The sequence below is a fragment of the Anomaloglossus baeobatrachus genome, chromosome 9, assembly GCF_048569485.1.
Source record: "Anomaloglossus baeobatrachus isolate aAnoBae1 chromosome 9, aAnoBae1.hap1, whole genome shotgun sequence".
Lineage (NCBI taxonomy): Eukaryota > Metazoa > Chordata > Amphibia > Anura > Aromobatidae > Anomaloglossus > Anomaloglossus baeobatrachus.
This window is the reverse complement of record NC_134361.1, coordinates 39,015,244-39,040,932: the sequence shown is the minus strand read 5'-3', so window position 1 is coordinate 39,040,932 and position 25,689 is coordinate 39,015,244. Positions and strand designations below refer to the sequence as shown.

At 46.1% G+C, this 25,689-nt stretch overlaps 1 protein-coding gene across 1 annotated transcript in view; it reads right to left on the bottom strand.

Moving 5' to 3' along the window:
- The window catches only part of LOC142251084 (cytochrome P450 2H2-like), a 78,086-nt gene that overhangs the window by 8,122 nt on the left and 44,275 nt on the right, over positions 1-25,689 (bottom strand). The window contains exons 6-7 of the mRNA XM_075323594.1: positions 16,772-16,913; positions 3,772-3,959 (exon numbers count right to left, since the gene is read on the bottom strand). Coding sequence (XP_075179709.1) covers positions 3,772-3,959; positions 16,772-16,913 — 330 coding nt within the window. The remainder of the gene's footprint in view (positions 1-3,771; positions 3,960-16,771; positions 16,914-25,689) is intronic.

The following is a 25,689-nucleotide window of genomic DNA, read 5'->3' as shown; positions in this document are numbered from 1 at the left end:
GACACATTTTGCCCACGCCCCTAGCCCCACCACAAGCCACACCCATCTGGCAGTGAGGGATGTTCAGCAGACGCTGTTCATTCATTCAAAGTCGTATCAGCCAGAACTTTCTCATATTTATATAAGCTTCACTATATGACGTCTTGCTTTTTTGTATCTGTAAGGCCGTGTTCACATGTTACAGAAATTCTGTCTTTTTTGTTTTCTGCTGCTGTCCACACCAAATTATACAATAATAATCTTCTCTGACAAACCAGGACAGTACTCCTACTCCAGCCTAACTACTATTTGTCATTGAGGCCCTTATGATGGTGACTCCCTGCATCAACCATGACTTTGGCCATTGGGCTAATTTTTGTAAACAATGCTCATTGTGCAGTGGAAAAACCAGGCCAGTAGTCCTACCAAACTGTTATTGGAGACCCTTGTCATGACTTGTCCCATATTGTAACTGAGATAGGGCACACATATTGAATAGCAATTTACATTGACTGTTGAAGAAACAACTGACTGCCCTCTGAAAACTTGAATTGAGGGCCACAACTACTACACTAGTCCTACGTAGATAATGTTTGTCATCGGAGGCCCTTGTCATGGTGTCTTTCTGCATCTATGACGCAGCCCAGAGGAGTAATTTTTAGAAATCCGATGCACATTCTGCACTGGACCAAGTACTAGAGTATCAACAAGTCTTCTCTTCCTATATAATCTGGGGACTATTGCCAATAAATATCTTTGAGCCATTTGGAAGAGCTTCCCCAACCTTTCCTGGAGGGAGGCACCATATATCCTTTGTCTATTCACTTGCACAAGTGATATATTTGAGCTCATCATCCAGTTGACTAGTGCAGCGTTATTTTTTTTTGTTGGCAGAGGTCAGCCCAACCTGAGGATCACAGTCTGCATTCATTGCTCCCTTCTTGTACTCCATGTTGCTTTCCCTTCTTCTCTGTAGTCTATGCCCTTAAATGAGCAAGTGAGGGCCCTACGATATGAATACGTGAGGGCACTCTCCAATGTACAGAAGAGGACCTTTTAAAATTTATAGAGGATGGCCCTTCCAAATGTATGTTACTGAGCCATCTCAGAGCCCTCACCAAACTCAGGTTTCCTGACTATTGCAGGCCCACTAAAAATTTGAATTTAGGGCCGCAGAATTACATGGAGGAGGAGGGTAAAGCCCAATGCTATAATGGGCGGATTGTAAACTGCTATGGAATATGTAATCCACTATCTGAGTCTCAATGAGGGAGGGACCGCCCAAATGTATAAATAAGAGCAGTCCCTCCGAAGCGTATGTTACTGTGCTACCTCTAATTTAAAACAAAAAATGTGGGGTCCCCCTAAATTGGATCACCAGCCAAGGTAAATCGAACAGCTATGGTCTGGTATTCTCAGACTAGGAAGGTCCATGGTTATTGGATCTTCCCCAGCCTTAAAATAGCAGGCCGCAGCCACCCCAGCAGTGGCTCATCCATTAGATGCAGCAATCCTAGTGCTTCGCCCCGACCCATCCCATTGCCCTGGTGCGGTGGCAAATGAGGTAATATACGGGGTTAATACCAGTTGTGTAATGTCACTTGTCATCAAGCACTGGCATTAGTGATGTCATGGCATCAGATACCCGACATCACTAACCCAGTCAGTAATAAAAAAATAGCCAACAAAAAAATTTTAGTTGAAAAAACACTCCCCAAAACATTCCCTCTTTCACCAATTTATTGAAAAGAGAAAACAAATTCAAGTCCGGCAGAATCTAATAAGGGGGTCCCACGATTATCCATACTCACTGTCCCAGTCAATAAAGAACAAAATGTTCCCCATTGGCTGGGAGAGCAATGCAGTGACCTGAGCTAACATCATTTGGTCAGACCAGGTCACCGCAGGGAATGATGAACACCGACATCATCAGGCTAGCTAAGTTCATTACCTGCGGTGATGAACTCTGCTGAACTTGTGACGTCAGCGCTCTCTTGCGAAGTATCGCGTGAGCCCATAACATCATCGCTAGTCATAGTCTTGGGCCACCTGCGAGACTTGATGTGAGAACGCGGAGTCATGGTAGTCGGTGACGATCGCTGACATCACGAGTTCAGCGGAGATCATCACAGCTGGTAATGATCTGGGCTAACCTCCTCATTTTGGCACACGTCATCCCCGCAGATACCCGAACACTGCAGTGTAAGTCACTACGTGGCTGGGCACGTCAGTGTGACATACTAAAAACCTATATAACAATGAAAGATAGCATAAAAACAACCTCTACTCAAAATATTGTATTTTGCAAAGTGTGCACAGTACCAACATTCCAAACTGTACTATTGAAAAATGAGATTTTTGGCAAAAAATTGCAATTTTTCGAGCTACCTCGCCACGTCACGGCAAATCTCTTGAGGCAGTCCTACACTACAATATTTTTATTTAAAGTGTGCCATGCGGCCTCACATATGCAAAAATAGGACTGCACAGCACATACCTGGTGCTTTTCAGTCTCGTCTCCATGACTGATTCATGGGTGTGGGCGGGATAGGCCCAGGCACATGCTGCTTAGAATATATAGCCTGTGGACAAGGCTGGATGGCAATGAGTGAACAGCCACCAATCGCCAAAAATCAAGACAGATGGAAAAATAAAAAAATGAAGTGCACTGCAATATGGGGACCAACCAAAAACCTATATAATAATGAAAGATAGCATAAAAACAACCTCTACTCAAAATATTGTATTTTGCAAAGTGTGCACAGTACCAACATTCCAAACTGTACTACTGAAAAATGAGATTTTTGGCAAAAAAGTGCAATTTTTCGAGCTACCTCGCCACGTCACGGCAATTTTTTGCCAAAAATCTCATTTTTCAATAGTACAGTTTCGAATGTTGGTACTGTGCACACTTTGCAAAATACAATATTTTGAGTAGAGGTTGTTTTTATGCTATCTTTCATTGTTATATAGGTTTTTGGTTGGTCCCCATATTGCAGTGCACTTCATTTTTTTATTTTTCCATCTGTCTTGATTTTTGGCGATTGGTGGTTGTTCACACATTGCCATCCAGCCTTGTCCACAGGCTATATATTCTAAGCAGCATGTGCCTGGGCCTATCCCGCCCACAACCATGAATCAGTCATGGAGACGAGACTGAAAAGCACCAGGTACGTGCTGTGCAGTCCTATTTTTGCATATGTGAGGCCGCATGGCACACTTTAAATAAAAATATTGTAGTGTAGGACTGCCTCAAGAGATTTGCCCTGACGTGGCGAGGTAGCTCGAAAAATTACAATTTTTTGCCAAAAATCTCATTTTTCAATAGTACAGTTTGGAATGTTGGTACAGTGTGACATACTGCAGGGGCACCAATAGACGCAAGCCACAAGGAAGTGTTTTGTGTGGCTCCTGGGGATGCCAAAACCATATGTGAGTCAGAAATGCATGCAGGCATATTCCCCAGGCTCTCCCCATTCAGTTTCATCACTGTCCCATCCATTTCGCCTTTTCCTCAGATCCCCAGACCTCTTGTTGGGTCCAGTAGAAAATTACTCACATTTCCCATTGACTTGCATTGTACTCGCTATTCAGAACGAATATGCTAATATTACAAAGTACTCGTTATGACAAATATTACAGTACTTGCTGATCTCTAGTCATGACCCGTAAAAGAGAGTGTGACTATGTCTGATAACTTTCCTCACAACACTAAACTACCCATCTTCTTGATGCCATCCATAAAAAGTTAGCAAGCATGATCAAAAGATTGAGAAGACCGTCATACTGCACCTTTGGAATGTGATATCCTCTGAAGGTTGTATCCTCGCTAGTTGCGTGCAGCGTTCCTGCAGGGACAATATCAGCAAATCTCTGGATCTCGTGTATTACGGCGTCTGTATATGGCATGTTACTCCTGTCTTCTATTGATGGACAGCGATCTTTGCCTATTACATTGTCAATTTCTTTGTGGATCTTCTCTGAAATTTATGAAAATGGAACAAAGGACACATTTTTCAGTCTCCGATCATATTCAAATTGTATCTGTTTTTCAATTACAGCTAAATAACTGAAGATTTTTTTAAATGTTAAAGGCCTATGCCCATTATGTGTCTTTAGGAGCACACAGAATCCCAGCATATTCACATCCTTGTTGCTGGGAGTCTAGAACTCCTGCTTGAGTGACATGTCTCGTTTAGCAGCTTTATCCTTTCATTGAGGTGAATGTGCTACTGTAAAACATTCAGGTCTGACAGTGGCATGTTCTAAAGTAGGGGTGGGAAACCTTTTTACTGCCGGGGGCCATTTGGTATTTTCTATCAACCTTCGGGGGCCGCACCAAATGATCAACTTGAAATTTACCCTGCTATATTTGGTCAAACAACTGATTAACTCAGCCCTACTGTGGTGGCCGGAGCTGCTTCTCTTTGGTGCGGCTGTGATGTTCGGTGATATTCATCATGTTGTTTCTCACAACTGCTTTTCCAGGTTTGTCTCAGTCTGGAGATGCTGTGGGCATACACATCACAGGAGACACTGGGACATACACATCACAGGAGACACGGGGAGCATAAATTACAGGAGATACTTGGGGTACACATCACAGGAGAGGCTGGTGTATATACATCACAGGAAAGGCTGGTGCATATACATCACAGGAGAGGCTGGGGCATGGACAGGAGACTCGGTGGAACTGGCAGCGGCACAGACAGCACTGGCAGCGGTACGGACAGCACTGGCGATGGCACGGACAGCACTGGTGGTGGCAAGGACAGCATTAGTGGCGGCAAGGACAGCACTAGGTGGCATCATGGACAGCACTAGGTGACAGCACTAGGAAGCAGCACGGAGAGCACTAGGAGGCAGCACGGAGAGCACTAGGAGGCAGCACAGACAGGACTGGGAGAGCATAAACATCACCAGGAGGGCACGGACAGCACTAGGGGGGGGGCATGGACAACAGTGGTGAGCACAGAGCACTGGGGTGGTACACAGTACTGGAGGGTGGCACACAGCACTGGGGTGTACAGCGCATTGGGGAACATGAACAGCATAAGGGGGCACTGTCAGCAGTGGGGGTTATACAGCACTGAGGGGGTACACAGCACTTAGTGGCACACACTGCACTAGGGGGGGTACACAGTACCAGGGGGTATACACAGTACTAGGGGGTATACACAGTACTAGGGGTAGATGTGGTGCCCTTGAGTGTCAGGTGCCACAGGGTACTACATATAACCCCGTATTCCTGGAAGATCAGTGCCGGTAAATATATATATTTGCCCAGATGCGCTACATGGACTGATCTCCAGTCCTTATTTGCATGACAATGACCCCTAGTGGACAACATTTGAGAGCCCTACCTCTCTGGTGTGTTTTTATAATATTTTTGATAATGAATAGATTCTGTTCTTCTATTGTGTGCTGTCTAAAATATTTTCCGGTATAAACACGTGCTCAGTATTTGGATTGTATGATGAACAGGAAATGTTCTTTGCTTATCCCCAAACTTGTTTCATTTTTCTTTATTTGCTTTATTTTTAATATCTTTAATAAAAAATGTATTTAAAAAAAAAAAACACAAGATGCATTTTTTTCTGGCTATGAACTCATTTGGATCCTGTAAGTGTTGTTGTTAAGGAGTTAGCCATTGTTAATGATTTTTGGCCATTTGTTGGTTTCCTTCCTTATTTGCATATACAGATGACAGGGCCTTTGAATAATTCTAAGCAAACTAGCAGTTAGGCCTAAAACACACGGCATGAAAATCGGAGTGAGTGGAATGCAATAAAACATCGCATTCCACTCGGACCAATATTAGCCTATGTCAGCACACATGAGCGATTATTTTCTCAGCCCTAATCGGACCGAGAAAACAATCGCAGCATGCTGCAGGTGGAATGCAATCCTTGTTTCTCTCGTACCCATTCAAGTCTATGGGGCGAGAGAAAAATCGCCCTGCACTCGCAGTACACTGGTGTAATGCGAGTGCAGAGCAAGAATGGCAATAGCCGGCAACGGAGGAGAGATGGAGATAAATCCCTCCTTCTCCTCCGCAGCTCCGGCCCTCCCCTCCTCAGTGCCGGCCCGCCTCCCGCTGCTGTGGTCTGATCAAATGATCGGAACTCAGTCGCAGTGACACTCACATGACACTCAGCTCCCGCTGTGCTGCGAGCGTGACCCGAGTGTCATGCGAGGATCGCAGTCAGGGCCGGCGTCAGCACCCGGCATACCCGGGCAAATGCCGGGGCCCTGGAGAGCCGGGGGGGGCCCACTCGGCCTCGTCAGCTCTGGTGCACCTTGGCCGGGGCCCACTCTCCTTAGTTCTGCGGTCCCCGGGCCGAGTTCCGGGGAACCGCAGTCCTCGGCAGGAATCTGCGGCGCCGTCTCTTTAAGGCGCGCAGACTTCCTGGTTTGAACTTCATCTGTGGGCGGAGCTACAGACCGGCATCCTGCTCAGTCCCACAGATGAGAGTTGCAGTGCCAGCCAGCGACCCCCAGTACAGCGTGTCCCTCCGGCGCTGTGTGGGCCCCCTCTCCACCGTGACCTGAGCGGTATGTGCCCTCCCCAACCCCGATTTATGCCCCCCCCGGAGCCGCGCGTGTCTGTCTCTGTCTGTATGTAGCAGAGCTAGGTGTGTATGTATATAGCAGAGCCATGTGTGCATGTATATAGCAGAGCCATGTGTGTATGTATATAGCAGAGCCATGTGTGTATGTATGTAGCAGAGCCATGTGTGTATGTATGTAGCAGAGCTATGTGTGTATGTATATAGCAGAGCTAGGTGTGTATGTATATAGCAGAGCTATGTGTGTATGTATATAGCAGAGCTAGGTGTGTATGTATATAGCAGAGCTAGGTGTGTATGTATATAGCAGAGCTATGTGTGCATGTATATAGCAGAGCCATGTGTGTATGTATATAGCAGAGCTAGGTGTGTATGTATATAGCAGAGCTAGGTGTGTATGTATATAGCAGAGCTAGGTGTGTATGTATATAGCAGAGCTAGGTGTGTATGTATATAGCAGAGCCATGTGTGTATGTATATAGCAGAGCCATGTGTGTATGTATATAGCAGAGCTAGGTGTGTATGTATATAGCAGAGCCAGGTGTGTATGTATATAGCAGAGCCATGTGTGTATGTATATAGCAGAGCTATGTGTGTATGTATATAGCAGAGCCATGTGTGTATGTATATAGCAGAGCTAGGTGTGTATGTATATAGCAGAGCTATGTGTGTATGTATATAGCAGAGCCATGTGTGTATGTATATAGCAGAGCCAGGTGTGTATGTATATAGCAGAGCCATGTGTGTATGTATATAGCAGAGCTATGTGTGTATGTATATAGCAGAGCCATGTGTGTATGTATATAGCAGAGCTAGGTGTGTATGTATATAGCAGAGCTATGTGTGTATGTATATAGCAGAGCCATGTGTGTATGTATGTATATAGCAGAGCTAGGTGTGTATGTATATAGCAGAGCTAGGTGTGTATGTATATAGCAGAGCCATGTGTGTATGTATATAGCAGAGCCATGTGTGTATGTATATAGCAGAGCTATGTGTGTATGTATATAGCAGAGCTATGTGTGTATGTATGTAGCAGAGCCAGGTGTGTATGTATATAGCAGAGCCATGTGTGTATGTATATAGCAGAGCTAGGTGTGTATGTATATAGCAGAGCTAGGTGTGTATGTATATAGCAGAGCCATGTGTGTATGTATATAGCAGAGCTATGTGTGTATGTATATAGCAGAGCCATGTGTGTATGTATATAGCAGAGCTATGTGTGTATGTATATAGCAGAGCCATGTGTGTATGTATATAGCAGAGCTATGTGTGTATGTATATAGCAGAGCCATGTGTGTATGTATGTGGCAGAGCTAGGTGTGTATGTATATAGCAGAGCTAGGTGTGTATGTATATAGCAGAGCCATGTGTGTATGTATATAGCAGAGCTATGTGTGTATGTATATAGCAGAGCTATGTGTGTATGTATATAGCAGAGCCATGTGTGTATGTATATAGCAGAGCCATGTGTGTATGTATATAGCAGAGCTAGGTGTGTATGTATATAGCAGAGCTAGGTGTGTATGTATATAGCAGAGCTAGGTGTGTATGTATATAGCAGAGCTAGGTGTGTATGTATATAGCAGAGCCATGTGTGTATGTATATAGCAGAGCTATGTGTGTATGTATATAGCAGAGCTAGGTGTGTATGTATATAGCAGAGCCAGGTGTGTATGTATATAGCAGAGCCATGTGTGTATGTATATAGCAGAGCCATGTGTGTATGTATATAGCAGAGCTATGTGTGTATGTATATAGCAGAGCTATGTGTGTATGTATATAGCAGAGCTAGGTGTGTATGTATATAGCAGAGCCATGTGTGTATGTATATAGCAGAGCCAGGTGTGTATGTATATAGCAGAGCCATGTGTGTATGTATATAGCAGAGCCATGTGTGTATGTATATAGCAGAGCCATGTGTGTATGTATATAGCAGAGCCATGTGTGTATGTATATAGCAGAGCCATGTGTGTATGTATATAGCAGAGCTATGTGTGTATGTATATAGCAGAGCTAGGTGTGTATGTATATAGCAGAGCTAGGTGTGTATGTATATAGCAGAGCCATGTGTGTATGTATATAGCAGAGCCATGTGTGTATGTATATAGCAGAGCTATGTGTGTATGTATATAGCAGAGCCATGTGTGTATGTATATAGCAGAGCCATGTGTGTATGTATATAGCAGAGCCATGTGTGTATGTATATAGCAGAGCCATGTGTGTATGTATATAGCAGAGCTAGGTGTGTATGTATATAGCAGAGCTAGGTGTGTATGTATATAGCAGAGCCATGTGTGTATGTATATAGCAGAGCCATGTGTGTATGTATATAGCAGAGCCATGTGTGTATGTATATAGCAGAGCCATGTGTGTATGTATATAGCAGAGCCATGTGTGTATGTATATAGCAGAGCCATGTGTGTATGTATATAGCAGAGCCATGTGTGTATGTATATAGCAGAGCCATGTGTGTATGTATATAGCAGAGCCATGTGTGTATGTATATAGCAGAGCCATGTGTGTATGTATATAGCAGAGCCATGTGTGTATGTATATAGCAGAGCCATGTGTGTATGTATATAGCAGAGCCATGTGTGTATGTATATAGCAGAGCCATGTGTGTATGTATATAGCAGAGCCATGTGTGTATGTATATAGCAGAGCCATGTGTGTATGTATATAGCAGAGCCATGTGTGTATGTATATAGCAGAGCCATGTGTGTATGTATATAGCAGAGCCATGTGTGTATGTATATAGCAGAGCCATGTGTGTATGTATATAGCAGAGCCATGTGTGTATGTATATAGCAGAGCCATGTGTGTATGTATATAGCAGAGCCATGTGTGTATGTATATAGCAGAGCCATGTGTGTATGTATATAGCAGAGCCATGTGTGTATGTATATAGCAGAGCCATGTGTGTATGTATATAGCAGAGCCATGTGTGTATGTATATAGCAGAGCCATGTGTGTATGTATATAGCAGAGCCATGTGTGTATGTATATAGCAGAGCCATGTGTGTATGTATATAGCAGAGCCATGTGTGTATGTATATAGCAGAGCCATGTGTGTATGTATATAGCAGAGCCATGTGTGTATGTATATAGCAGAGCCATGTGTGTATGTATATAGCAGAGCCATGTGTGTATGTATATAGCAGAGCCATGTGTGTATGTATATAGCAGAGCCATGTGTGTATGTATATAGCAGAGCCATGTGTGTATGTATATAGCAGAGCCATGTGTGTATGTATATAGCAGAGCCATGTGTGTATGTATATAGCAGAGCCATGTGTGTATGTATATAGCAGAGCCATGTGTGTATGTATATAGCAGAGCCATGTGTGTATGTATATAGCAGAGCCATGTGTGTATGTATATAGCAGAGCCATGTGTGTATGTATATAGCAGAGCCATGTGTGTATGTATATAGCAGAGCCATGTGTGTATGTATATAGCAGAGCCATGTGTGTATGTATATAGCAGAGCCATGTGTGTATGTATATAGCAGAGCCATGTGTGTATGTATATAGCAGAGCCATGTGTGTATGTATATAGCAGAGCCATGTGTGTATGTATATAGCAGAGCCATGTGTGTATGTATATAGCAGAGCCATGTGTGTATGTATATAGCAGAGCCATGTGTGTATGTATATAGCAGAGCCATGTGTGTATGTATATAGCAGAGCCATGTGTGTATGTATATAGCAGAGCCATGTGTGTATGTATATAGCAGAGCTATGTGTGTATGTATATAGCAGAGCTATGTGTGTATGTATGTAGCAGAGCTATGTGTGTATGTATATAGCAGAGCTAGGTGTGTATGTATATAGCAGAGCTAGGTGTGTATGTATATAGCAGAGCTATGTGTGTATGTATATAGCAGAGCTATGTGTGTATGTATGTAGCAGAGCTATGTGTGTATGTATGTAGCAGAGCTATGTGTGTATGTATATAGCAGAGCTAGGTGTGTATGTATATAGCAGAGCTATGTGTGTATGTATGTGGCAGAGCTAGGTGTGTATGTATATAGCAGAGCTAGGTGTGTATGTATATAGCAGAGCTAGGTGTGTATGTATATAGCAGAGCTATGTGTGTATGTATATAGCAGAGCTATGTGTGTATGTATGTAGCAGAGCTATGTGTGTATGTATATAGCAGAGCTATGTGTGTATGTATGTAGCAGCGCTGTGTCTGTATGTATGTATCCAGCAGAGCTATGTGTGTATGTATATAGCAGAGCTAGGTGTGTATGTATATAGCAGAGCTAGGTGTGTATGTATATAGCAGAGCCATGTGTGTATGTATGTAGCAGAGCTATGTGTGTATGTATGTAGCAGAGCTATGTGTGTATGTATATAGCAGAGCTATGTGTGTATGTATATAGCAGAGCTATGTGTGTATGTATATAGCAGAGCCATGTGTGTATGTATGTAGCAGAGCTATGTGTGTATGTATGTAGCAGAGCTATGTGTGTATGTATATAGCAGAGCTATGTGTGTATGTATGTAGCAGCGCTGTGTCTGTATGTATGTATCCAGCAGAGCTATGTGTGTATGTATATAGCAGAGCTATGTGTGTATGTATGTAGCAGCGCTGTGTCTGTATGTATGTATCCAGCAGAGCTGTGTGTGTCTGTCTGTATGCATGTATGATGTGTATCTATGTATGTCAGTGTATATGACTGTATAGATGTGTCAGTTCTATATGTATTTTTGTGAGTTTGTCGTTAAATATGTATATGTATGTGTACGTATGTGTGTCTGCGTGTGGATGGGGCCCACTGGGACTCTTTCGCCCGGGGCCCACAAAAACCTGGAGCCGGCCCTGATCGCAGTAATCTCCATGTGGCCCCAGCCTAAGTAGGAGAACTGCTCTGTAAACAACCAATAATGGGGGCCAGGGATTTCTAATTTTGTAGGACTGATAACAGCAGCTCTAGATCTGGAGCTGAGGAAAGGTAGCCAATCTCCTTAGAAACAAAACAATAAAGCTCTAATAGCAGAACTACAGCAGTAAAAAGTAGTTTGCAAACTTGCTAATTTTCATGATGTCTCATGATAAATCTAGAATAAAAACAACGCATAGGCACGCTGCAGTAATTAAATAGTAACACATCTTAATATGAAAGTGTAATGCTCTGTGGAATATGATGGTGCTATATAAATAAGTTAAACAAATACATTACCATCTGAGACATTTATAACATATTAAAGAACCAAAGGAACATGCCATGAAGTGTATGTGTATAAACGATGCAAGTCGCGCTTCCATACTTCTACTGATCCTTTTAGGAGACTTCATTTTTTTTCTCCTAATCAGGACACCAGAGAGAAGACCATGAATGTGGTTCTTTCCATTACAGAGTATCCGAATTAAACCATTGTTAGGCAACAGTGTGGTAGCTCCCATTAACTGGAATGGAGAGAACCTCCAACCCATATATTCCTTTCTAAAGTGTCAAGTAGTGGCTAAGAGGATCTGTTGTCCTAATATATGGTGGGTTCATAGTTATTGCTATGAAATGCCTCATTGGTACTTGCCTATCACTGTTCCCAATCCTAAACTACTCTACTGTTGTGAATGTTAGTTATGTCTTGGCTGCTGGGAGGCTCCCTCTGGTGGCCAGGAAGGGTTTGGATAGAGACCAGGTGGGTTGTGCAGTGGGTGTTTCCTTTCCTAACTCTCTGCCTATTTAAGTCCTGGTCTGATTGCAGGCTGTTGCCGGATGTCAGTTGTTTTTTGCCTAGCCTGCTTATTCTTGCTCTACACCACATCTTCCCCAGATAAGTGTGTAACGGGGTGCCAGGGGTGCCTCTGGCCTTGTAGCCGTGGCCCTTGCAATCAGGCTTACCCCTGGTTCCACCGTCACTATGGGGACAGGAGATGACTTGGTGGGGCAGAGTGTGGTGGTGATGCAGATGTTATCCGGCGCACAAACACTCTTCAGGCAGGGTTCGATGCAATGAACAAACATTCTTTTATTCTTCACAAAGTCCCAAACAAAGCAATAAAGGTGATGATACGCTTTCTTAGCTGGGGGAAGCCTGTCCTTGCGTCCCCTCCAGTGGGGATGTGCCCGACTACTCCACTTCGCCCGGCTCCCACTTCTGGCTACCCACAGCCCGGACCCACACCGGACTGCTTCACACTATGAGGTTCCGCCCGCTCCTTTTCTCACCGGCTTCCCTGATTTCCAGCTCCCACACTCTGCCCCGGCTCTGCTGCTCCGCTCCTGTCCCCGAGACGACTGCTCCCTTGATCTAATCTTTTCCTCACACCCTTGCTCTCTCCTCCCCTTGTCTCTGCCGGCTCCTCCTCCCCACTGTGGTGACAGCCGTCCCACCCGGCCACTAGGGGTACCCTAACACAATACACATGCACATACAAACAAAACATTTTTATTAATAACATTTCCGGGTTAACTATGCTCCCTTTTGCAGGGGGTCTGCTCACCCACTGCATACCTCCCCTCTTAAAACCCGAGCCTCCCGGCACGGCTCTTACTTAAAACACACAGAAGCACGTAAAGTCTGCAATACCGTCCACAATAGGCGCAGCACCCACACAGAGGGCTCCAGTGTGCCCAGTTCTCCTCCTCTGGACGGCCACCAGTGTGCGCAGCTCTCCTCCTCTGGACGGCCACCAGTGTGCGCAGCTCTCCTCCTCTGGACGGCCTTCAGTGTGCCCAGTTCTCCTCCTCTGGACGGCCACCAGTCCCGCGCAGCACTCCTCCTCTGGACGGCCACCAGTGTGCGCAGCTCTCCTCTTCTGGACGGCCACCAGTGTGCCCAGTTCTCCTCCTCTGGACGGCCACCAGTCCCGCGCCCGGCGGTTTCTGCAGCGCTCCCGGTCCTTCTTTCAACTAGCGCCCGGAGGCTCAACAGCGCTCCCGGTCTTAGATGGGCGCCCGGAGGCTTGGCAACAGCGCTCCCGGTCTTAGATGGGGCGACTGCCCGTACAAACACACAGAAGGGAGCTCGTCCCGTGAAACTTTAAAAGAACTTCTGCCGGCTAAACGGCGCCGGACTTAAACAACAGATCAGCAGTGGTGACTTACTCTGGGGGCCAGGCCCTCTTTCATTCCTCCACTTGGGCCTGGATGTATGCCCCCAGGGATTGTCCCGGCTGCTGACGGATCCTCTGGAAGGACGCAGGGGCGTAGGGTGGCTCCACAGGCGCAGCTGCTGCAGCTCCTCTCGGTGGTGAAGGCGTCGCTGCCCCTGACAATCTTGCTGGTAACGGCGGCGGTGTCAATGCTGAGACTGGGTAGAGTGGAGGCGGGTCTTCGTTTCCCGCTCTTAAACGGACTCCACCCCCAGCCTCACGCATCATCTTGACTCCTCCGCTGAGGTACTTCTTTTTCTTCTTCTTCCATGCCCTGGAGCTGGCGCCTCCCCTCTTTGGGCGGAGTACTCCATGCTTTCTCTTCGGCACCGGCCAGCCCCAGGCTCTTCTTTCGGCGCCAACTTTCCGCGCCTTTTCTTCCTCACAGATAACGGCCTCCTTGCCGCCATCTTGTACCCGGTCCAACGCTACGGGTACTAGGTTCTCTTCCCACCACGGGACTGGAAATCCTGTATCACGGTCCGGATCCTGTGCTTCAGGCACGACCCGATCTCCAGCCTCCTGGGTTCCTGGCAGGGGAATCGCATCCTGCCGACTACGCCACATGTAACGGGGTGCCAGGGGTGCCTCTGGCCTTGTAGCCGTGGCCCTTGCAATCAGGCTTACCCCTGGTTCCACCGTCACTATGGGGACAGGAGATGACTTGGTGGGGCAGAGTGTGGTGGTGATGCAGATGTTATCCGGCGCACAAACACTCTTCAGGCAGGGTTCGATGCAATGAACAAACATTCTTTTATTCTTCACAAAGTCCCAAACAAAGCAATAAAGGTGATGATACGCTTTCTTAGCTGGGGGAAGCCTGTCCTTGCTTCCCCTCCAGTGGGGATGTGCCCGACTACTCCACTTCGCCCGGCTCCCACTTCTGGCTATCCACAGCCCGGACCCACACCGGACTGCTTCACACTATGAGGTTCCGCCCGCTCCTTTTCTCACCGGCTTCCCTGATTTCCAGCTCCCACACTCTGCCCCGGCTCTGCTGCTCCGCTCCTGTCCCCGAGACGACTGCTCCCTTGATCTAATCTTTTCCTCACACCCTTGCTCTCTCCTCCCCTTGTCTCTGCCGGCTCCTCCTCCCCACTGTGGTGACAGCCGTCCCACCCGGCCACTAGGGGTACCCTAACACAATACACATGCACATACAAACAAAACATTTTTATTAATAACATTTCCGGGTTAACTATGCTCCCTTTTGCAGGGGGTCTGCTCACCCACTGCAAGTGCTTGCTCTTTATTTATTGTCTGGTTCTTTGCTTATCTGGGTTTGTCATTTGTTGTGGTTGGTTTCAGTTTATTTCCTTCCAGGGATTTTCCCCCTCAGTGGATTGTTGAGGAAGTCCCTGCAGTTCTATGTGGAGTTTAGCTCCTTTGGGTCCATGTGTTTATGGCTTGTTGAATTTGTTATAATTCTTGTTTTCTGTTCATTGGTATGACAAGGGCACCTGGTATAGGACGGAGTTCAGATCGAGCGATCTGAGGGCCTTTTTGTACTGTCAGGAAGTTGGTATTTTGCAGGGTTTTTCTCTGGCCACCATCAGTCCCTTTCCTGTCCTGTCCTATTTTAGTCAGTGGGTGCCTCACCTTTTGCTAATCCTGTCATCTACCTGTGTATTGTGTTTTTCCTATATCACCGCAGTCTTTGAATGTGGGGAGCTTGCTATTCTTGTCTATTTTCTGAGGCAGAGAGTTATTCATCTTTCCTACCTTTAGGATAGTTAGTTCTCCGGCTGGGTTCGCGGTGCACAGGATGTTAGTTCACCCCTCAGCTACTTCTAGTTGTGTTGGTTTGTAAGGGGATGGCGGCCAGATTAGTTGCCAATGCTCTTGTCACCTTTTTGCCAATGATTTGTGATGGTCTTCCATGGTTCCGGATCATAACAATCTACCTCTTTCTAATTTAACAACATGTGCAGAGAAGTACTTAGCTAGCCATATTGTTAGAGGCCATAAGCAATGATGTGGCACCTCTGCGGCTTCAGTCGCCACAGAGTACTGCACCTTACTTAAGGTGCAGTATTCATCTCGGGTAAGGAGGAGGTTAATCACAGGTATTCCACATTCCACATTACATACAGTATAGGTGTCTTTTCACTAGGGACTGGACTAGGGTAGATAGGGGGATGGCCATCACGAAGCATGGGACTTTCCCGGTCACTGGGACAACCACCTGGGGGGCGAGCACCACTTGGGGTAGAAGTATAAGCATCCTTTACACAATTTCAGTCAAGTCGGAATTCAGTTCTGGTGACACGACACCACTTTCTTCTCTCTTTTCTTCACGGAGTCCGAGGCTTGCAGCCGGAAGCTCAGCCCGGGTTCCTCACTTCTGAAGTGGCAACTCTTGGGAAAGGACACTTTCAAGCACCGGTGGCTACTTCTAATTTACCCGGGTTTGGCTGGAACCCATCACGGCAGAGACCGGCACCTCCTGGGCAACCCACGGACAGTGAGTAAAGACCTGGAATTACAAATACTGTGTCCGCCCCTTAATTGCCGGCGCCCCGCGCTTCTGGGCCAACGGCCACTACTACCACCATCATCCTCCCTGGGGCCTAGCTTCACCTGTGGGAAGCTGAAACATCCAGCCTGCAAGATCACCCGTCCCAGAGGACAGCGACCGCAGCAGTGGCTAATTCCTGGCCGCGTACCGTAGACAAATCCCATCCACCATTATCATCCAATTTTATTGTACACCTTGGGGACACAAAGCCAGGCAAGGCCACCTGTGACATCTCAGACCCAACATCATCTGCCTGGCGATGAGTACCATTTAACCCCTGCCCCGTGGTTGCTACAATGGCACCATGGACCACACATGACTTCCAGGAGGAGCTTTATATTTCATGTATATAGGAAGCTGAGGTTGGTAGTGCGGGTGTAGAATTATTATATTATTTTTTTTAATCAAATGAAAAACAGATGAAATTAGAATTTGCAACGTGAAGCTCTTAGGCTCTAATGTAAAATCTGTGTTAGAGTGGGCAGAAATTTGGACACATGAAGACACTAGTGCCAAAATGCCACCACAACTCTTGCCATGCTCAAATGAAAGATCCTTAATAAATTATATAAAAATATTGTATCATAATCATCACCTTGTATTTCTGGATATTTCAAGAGTATGAGAAAACCATATCTCAGCGTCATACTTGTTGGCTCTGTTCCAGCAAGAAATAAGTTGAGGATAGTCGCCTGTAGATTCTTCTCATGAAATTCTGTTTCTGGATTCTTTTTCTCCTGCAAATTAAAAATAATAAATAGAGCTCACCGTTTTTTTAACTGTAAAAAATTGTTGAAGGTAAAGATGAGCGAGTACCGCAATATTCGTATGCGCGAAACCCGTAACAACTATTTTTAATACTCGCGTATTCGTTCTGAATAGCTAGTACAATGCAAGTCAATGGGAAATGCTAGTAATTTTCTGCTGGAGGTCTGGGCTCTTTGTTGGGTTCAGCAGCAAATTACTTGCATTGTACTCACTATTCGGAACGAATAAGTGAGTATTAAAAAATGCTTGTTCCGAGTTTCGTGAATTCGAATAATTGCGGTACTCGCTCATCTCTAGTCAAAGGCCTTTCAGCTCTTTAAAGATGAAATAAGAGTCTAAACAGGAGCACTTAACTGGAATGATTGATTTATGAACTTTCAGAAAGGTTTGATTCGTGGTGTTGTATACATTTTCCATTCAATACTAAAATGCCTCTAATTGCCCGTAAAATACATTTATAATGTTCTGAGGTCTCCCAGAGCTGTATTGAACCATTTTGAGGCTTATAATGCAAACACAGCCTTAGCAATGTCAAACTGACCTCAACCTTTCGGACTAAGAGCAAATAGATGGTAATCGGAGGTGTTATGATTCAGGGATCGAGGAGGATCAAAAAACAAGGAATCCCAAATGGTAACAGTGGCTAGAACCTTAATGGATTGCAGACCTAGTCCTGTCACACAACTAGAAGTAGCCGTGGGACGTGCCTACGATGACCTAGTCGTCTCAACACAGCCGGAGAACTAAATATTCTCACAGATAGAGATATAAGAAAGCTAATCTGCCTCAGAGCAGTCTCCAAAGATAGATAGATAGCCCCCCACATGTAAAGGCTACGGTGATATAGAAAAACCACAATACAAAGCTAGAAAAGACAGATTCAGCAAAGGTGAGGCCCAAACTATCTTTATAGGAAAGATAGGAAGGAGCACTGTCTGCAACCATAAAAAAACCCTAATATATACCAGCACTTCTGATATGGAAAAATCCTGAGGTCACACAACCTCTCCCCCACTGTATATCAGCACTCTGATGTTAATGGGATCCAAAAACACTAATATAGATGAGGGACTAAATTAATACCAAGCATGACAAACACAATACCTTACGGAATCATGGAGCTAAGTATACAGACACTCCCAGCAGGGAATGATCCCATTCCACCAAGAACTCCACACAGACAAAATAGGAATCAAGCATTAGTATCAAAACAGAAAAAATGACAAGAAAGTGGAAAACAAACAGCAGAGGTACAAAGACCACTTATCTGAGTGGAGCTCTGGTAGTGAGCAGGGCTGGTTACAGAATGTCCTTAACACACAGGAGACCATTGAGCACCAGCAAGTAACAAGAGAAAACTACTCAGTTATATAGTCCCAATCTGACCCTGATTGCCAGTCCTCTACAGGTGTGGGGCTTTTATTCTACAAATCAACTACACCACCAGCACTGACCACAAGAGGGAGCCCCAAACTGGAAAACGTATTCACAACATGGAAGTACCTAACTGCTGAATTTGAGTGATGTGTATGCATGAACTGGTGTAATATTGGATTATTACAGCAATAAAGTGTGCAAAAGATTTTTTTTTTACAATACGCCCATAGAATTTCTTCTTTAGGGTGTCAAAAAATGCAGCTTGCCCATCTTACATTGCAAAAATCACACTTTCTGTGACACACAAGCCTTGGATGCAGAATTTTGTTTCAGTATGAAAAATAGGACTGACTGACTTATTATTGCCCTCCATGTTTACAGTTGGTTAAAGGATAAAACATGTCTGTTATTAAGGTGCTAATACTGCAGATTATCATGTATCAATCAATTCACAGAATCACTGAGTGACTATAGAGGTCCAGCACTTCCCTATATATAACTTGTGCAGGGGCACTTTTTATCCAAGTGCCAGATTTTTATATGTGCCCTGCAAATACACTTGACATGAATGTAGCATTTATCTCTCTTTTCTTCATACAGGTATAAATCTCATTCATCTGCTGTATTCAACTCATCTATAAGTTCATCTCACTTGTTTAAAGATTTTATGATCCATGTTGGCCTGCAAGCTTAATTGTTGGTCTTTGTATCTTATTGCCTCCTGCTGTCTTAAGTTAACTGCCGGATTGTTAATGAGTTAAATTAGACCTGGATCTAAGCACAAACCTCCCTATATATTTTGACACAGCTAATGGGAAGGCACTTATGCAGTGGAGAACGTATGCAAATTTTATCCAAGCACCAGATTTGTATAAGTGCCCTACAGTTATACTGTACATGACAGTTAAACAGAGCAGCAGACTGTAAGTCATGCAGGACATGCAAACAAACTTGTTCCTAGTTCATTTGTGCTGGAAAATGTTTTTCACCATATGAATTTGTATCATTTATATGCTAGCCACTTCAATCCCTCATGTCTACCGCCGTTTCACACGTACTCGGCAGCCGAGCCGCTCGGATCCGTACCTTCAGTGGGTGGCTCGAGGGTCTCCGGACCCGGATGCCTCACGGTCACTTCAACCCAAAAGGGGATTTTGGTTTGGGGACGTAGGTGTACGGCCGGAGCCATGTTAAGTTCGAGATGCCACCCACAGGATGTGGTGAAGGTAGGCACCACCGCTTCAGTTACGGTGCACTCGGGGGAGATGTTGCGCAGCAAGTTGTTAACCCCTCTATGGGCAGGGATAGTGGCCCCGGGACCCGTTGGAGGTTTGTTGGTTTGGCGGTGCAGGGAGATGGGCGACCGGAGGATGCGGATGTACTCACTATTAATAAACACACGGGTCTCTGGTAAACCAAGATGATGGTGGTCGGTGCCCGCAGCCGGCTGCAGTCTGGTCCCCCACCCGGCTGGTGGTCTCTGTCTTTCTCCTGCACCTGTGTTTGATGGTGGACTACCTGCGCTTGCAACTTCATTAGTCCGCTCCCGGCGTGTGGTCGCGTAAGGAGCCCTTTGCCCGCAGAGGCTGGGCCATGGGATCTCTGAGCCGTGGCGGTGGCCTTTTATCCCCCTCGTTTGACTGTTGCCTTCAGTCGGGACTTTGGGTGGGACAGGACCTCTAGTCCTGGCTGCAATCAGTTAATTAGCTAGCCCCGAGTAGCTTCTGGACCTAGCTTCAGGGTCTGAGTACCCAGTTTGTGCTCCAAAACTCAGTTTCCGAGTCGGTTCCCCGGGTCGGTACCGGCGGGCCACTACCCTGTCCCGGTCCACCTCGGTTCCACCGAACCGTCTTCCCGGCTCCTGCAGACGGAGACCGCCGTCTGCCTCCTAGCCAAAGGTACCAGGGCTCCTACCCCGACACCGGCTCAAATTGGTTTCTCGCCTCTGCTGGAGCCCACACACCTCTCCAACTTGAACTCTAACACTGATCTGTTTACTTTCCCGCCTCAGGCTGTCTGAGACTTTTTGGTGGGCGTCTTCCAACCGCCTGGTTCCGCCCCCTGGTGTGTCCATCAAGCCCTGAGGGATGACTAGGGTTTAAATGTTTGGCTGTGTGTTACCTATGAGGGACAGGTGTAATGCGGGGCTCTATCTGTGACTACTTGGCCCGGCCAGGGCGTCACATGTGCACTCTGTCTATATCAGTAACTTTCTCCTCCTCTCTGTCATGCACAGCTCACATTCTCCATCTATATCAGTCCCTCTCTTCTGTCCTCTCCTATGTATGGCACACATCCTCCATCTATATCAGGCCCTCTTTCCTCCCCTCTCCCTCTGATCTCTGGCTTTTTTCACATTTGTATATGACAAAGATCCATTCACTACTCCCATACAACACAAGAGACACTCACAAATTATTTAACCAAATTCTGACTCTCTCTATTGTCCTTCTATTAGGCGCAGGAGATATCTCCCCTAACTCAGGTTCTTTTTGTAATAGTAAGTTTCCATGCTACATTCACAAACCCCATGAATCTCAATAATATTCTGTGCACGCCTGCTGTCTCTTTTAACTGTGCCCTCTGGAACCCACAGTTAGTAGGTAACGAACTCTCCTACACCCATGACCGTTTCTTTTCAAATTACTGAGACCTGGATGCAGCAGTCAGACACCATCACCACTGCTTCTTGTATGATGGCCTACACCTTGTTTATTTTCCCTTCTTTTGATAGCCACACTGTCAGACTTTACAGGCCCTTCTCACTGTGAGTGGAAGATGTGTATCACCCTCCAACCCCCCAAGTCAGTTCCTCAATCAATCACTTTGCCACTTGGCTTCCACATTTTCTAACCTGTGACATTCCTGCTCTCATCATGGGGAGCTTTAATATCCCTATTGATGATCCCTTCTCCCCAGCTGCCATTCATCTTTTATTTCTAACCACCTCTCTTGGCCTTTCAGAACTTACTAGCAAAATAGAGTATGATCTCCAGCACTTCAAAGAAGGTTAAAAATATTTATTGAAATTCTATTAAAAAAGATCCATCGATCATGTAAACAGTGAGGGGGGACACATTAAGAGAAATACGACATGTTTCGGCTAGTAGAGCCTTATTCAAGGATTGCACTTAAATGTCTATTGTGCACACAGATATAATAATAATAAAGTTTTATTTTTATAGCGCCAACATATTCCGCAGTGCTTTACAATTCAGAGGGGACATGTACAGACAATTTGAAACAATACGAAATAACAAAATTAAGATACCAGGAGAAGTGAGGGCCCTGCTCGTAAGCTACAGTCTATGAGGAAATAGGGGGGGCACAAAAGGTGAATGAGGGAGAGAAAAGCTTGTTATATATGGTCCAGCCATCGATTTAATAGGGTATTCAAAACCAGCTGTGTGGACCGGTCGCCAGCCAGAATTTATACAGGTACAGGGGACAAGAATTGGAAGTAAATGTTTTGTTATGAAGGGCAGAAAGGGGCTAGATTAGATCAGGGCAGTGAGGTGATAGGCTAGTCTAAAGAAATGCGTTTTTAGGGCCCGCTTAAAGGTGTGGATGTTGGGAATTAATCGAATTTCTCTTGGTAGTGTGTTCCAGAGCATTGGTGCAGCTCGTGAGAAATCTTGAAGACGGGAGTGGGAGGTTCGAATTGTTGAGGATGTCAGTCTTAGGTCATTAGCAGAACGGAGGGCACGGGTGGGGTGATACAGACATGAGGGAGGAGATGTAGGGTGGTGCAGAACCGTGGAGAGCTTTGTGAGTGAGAGTGATAAGTTTATGTTGGATTCTGTAGCGGATGGACAACCAGTGCAATGACTGGCATAGAGCAGAGGCATCAGTGAAGTGGTTGCAGAGGAAAATGATCCTGGCTGCGGCATTCAGAATGGATTGGAGAGGGGAGAGTTTAGTAACAGGGAGACCAATTAGTAAAGAATTACAATAATCCAGGCGATAATGAATGAGAGCAACAGTAAGAGTTTTTGAAGAGTCAACGGTAAGAAAAGGTTGAATTCTAGAGATGTTTTTGAGGTGGAATTGACTGAATATACTGAGAAGTCTCACTTGGAATGGGAAGGAACCTGGGCCTCCAGGTGAGACTTCTCAGTATATCTGTGTGCATAATAGACATTTAAGTGCAATCCTTGAATAAGGCTCTACTAGCCGAAACTTGTCGGATTTCTCTTAATGTGTCCCCCTCACTGTTTTCATGATCGATGGATCTTTTTTAATAGAATTTCAATAAATATTTTTAACCTTCCGGAGATCATACTCTATTTTGCTTATCTATGTTCTGCCTGAGGCCAGAGCAGCTCCATGCACCAACACCGATCCTGATCTGGACTTTAGGAAGGGTGAGCTGAACTACTTTTTCTATTTTCAGAGCTTACTAACTCTCCCAAGCTCAGTGCATGATCTTATTAACTCCCCTCTACCACTCTCTAATCACAGCCTTCTTTCACTTCTGTTAAGAACTAACTCCCCACTCAGGACACTCCCACTTACCACACTTACAGTATAAGAATATAAAGCCATCCATAATCTATCTCCTCTGTATATCTCTAAACTAATCAGGTAATCTCCGGTCCTCCCAAGATCTACTTCTCTCCTCCTCACTCATTCGCTCGTCACTAGTGATGAGCGAGTACTAAAAAGCTCGGGTGCTCGAGGCTCGTGCCGAGCACCCCAAGATACTCGTGTACTCGGCCCGAGCACCGAGCCCAATGTTATCCTATGGGAGACCCGAGTATTTTTATGAAATGACCCCCCGGCAGCATGTAGAAACCCTAAAAATGTCACAAAAGTCTCAGAAGAGTGCTCAAATGACATGGCAACAGCAAGGGGAAGATCCCTTGAAGCATTTATCACTCAAAAGTCACAGCTGTGAACAATTTTGTCCGCGTTTTACGCCATTTTTACGGACTCACCAGAAAACCTTCCAAAATGACACCAAAATGAATTTTCATGGCGGAAATGTTAAGGGCACATACCCAATAGTGAGATAGAGCTGGTGTATGTTACTTTTGGAGATTACATGAAAGATTTTACGTGAAAACATTGTGTGGCACTTCGATGTCTCTGAGAAGAGACGTACATGAAGGCCTCTTGAGTCTAATGTGCCCATTTTGAGGAAGTGGGTCTATTGTAGTATAGCCCTTTGGCAGGGCAGCCAAAAATTGGGAGGCTCCACGTTGTCCCTGGATAGAGACGTGCATGAGGGCCTGTAAACCTGAAGTGCCCATTTTGAGGAAGTGGGTCTATTGTAGTATAGCCCTTTGGCAGGGCAGCCAAAAATTGGGAGGCTCCACGTTGTCCCTGGATAGAGACGTGCATGAGGGCCTGTAAACCTGAAGTGCCCATTGTAAGGAAGTGGGTCTATTGTAGTATAGCCCTTTGGCAGGGCAGCCAAAAATTGGGAGGCTCCACATTGTCCCTGGATAGAGACGTGCATGAGGGCCTGTAAACCTGAAGTGCCCATTGTAAGGAAGTGGGTCTATTGTAGTATAGCCCTTTGGCAGGGCAGCCAAAAATTGGGAGGCTCCACATTGTCCCTGGATAGAGACCTGTTAGGTTCTTAGTGCGTCCGTGCTTGCATTTAAAAACCGCACGTGTGTGCCTGTTGGTGGCAGCGTTCAGGTGCACTTGTGTGCGTTTTGCACAAACTTGGATATAACGCACAAGTCTAGTGAATACACATCAGCACAGCATTGCAAAATGCGCAAGGGCGTTGGCAGCGAACAAGGAAGTGGACGTGATGGTGGTGCAGGCAGAGACTGAGGTCGTGTGCAAGCTCTAATTTCGCCACAACAAAGGGCCACATCTACTCGCTCGCACGTCCTGTCCCAAATTCTTGGGGACCGCAGCAGTACACCGCTCTTGAACCAAGACCAGTGTCAACAGGTTGTTAGTTGGATAGCGGATAATGCTTCCAGTCAGATTGGCACCACCACAAACACTCTGTCTTCCACACGGTCAAGTGTCAGTAGCCGTGATACTGCACCGCACATTTCAGAACCTGATCCTCCTTCCTACCACCAGGCCGAGTACACGTCCACGGACATTACTGATCCCACACTTGGACACTCGGAAGAGCTGTTCACGTTTCCATTCACACATTCTGGCCTCTCGCCAGCTCCTGTTGAAGTGGGCCATGACGAGATTGTATGTACAGATGCCCAAATATTTGAGCAGCCACATTCTCACGAAGTTGGCAACGTGTCTCAACAAAGGGTGGACGATGATGAGACACAATTGTCAGGAAGTCAGGAGGAGGAGCAGGGTGCGGAAGAGGAAGACGACGTGGTGGATGATCCAGTAACTGACCCAACCTGGCAGGAGGATATGCAGAGCGAGGACAGCAGTGCACAGGGGGAGGGAGGCGTAGCATCCCAACAGGCAGTAAGAAGCAGGGTGGTGGCCCCAGGCAGACGTCAGGCAACCGTTCCCCGGAACAACAACACGACACAAGGTGCCTGTACAAATGTTAGGTCTTCCCGAGTCTGGCAGTTTTTTAAGTTGGCTCCAGATGATTCTAAAAAGGCCATTTGCAACACCTGCCATGCCAGCATCAGCAGGGGTACCAAAACTAGCAGCCTGACCACCACCAGCATGATCAGGCACATGTCAGCCAAGCACCCGACTTTGTGGGATGTACAACAGAGTCGAGGAGCAGTGCTTGCTGATGTCACTGCTACGTCTTCGCTTGTTGTGCATGCAAGCCAATCCCCTGTCCATGCTGCCCGCGAACAAGCCTCCTCCGGCCCTGCACCTGCAGTTGCCCATGCAGAAATAACACCATCATCAAGCACGTCCTTGTCCCAGCGCAGCGTTCAGTTATCTATTCAGCAAACCTTTGAACGCAGGCGCAAATAAACTGCCAACGCCCCACATGCCACACTTCTAAATGGTAACATTTCACGACTGCTTGCGCTGGAAATGTTGCCTTTTAGGCTGGTGGAGACAGAAGCATTCCGCGACCTGATGGTGGCAGCTGTCCCACGTTACTTGGTCCCCAGCCGCCACTATTTCTCCCGGTGTGCCGTCCCCGCATTGCATAACCACGTGTCACAAAACATCACACGTGCCCTGAACAACGCTGTTTCAGCCAAAGTCCACCTAACCACAGACACATGGACAAGTGCTTGTGGGCAAGGCCGCTACATCTCGTTGACGGCACAGTGGGTTAATATTGTGGAAGCTGGGACCCAGTCTGAGCGAGGGATGGAACACGTCCTTCCCACACCAAGTTTTGCAGGCCCTACCTCAGTCAGGGTTTCACCCACACTCTACAGCTCCGGAATGTCATGCTCCTCAGCCTCCTCCTCCTCCTGCGCATCCTCATCCACTTTACCCTCCACA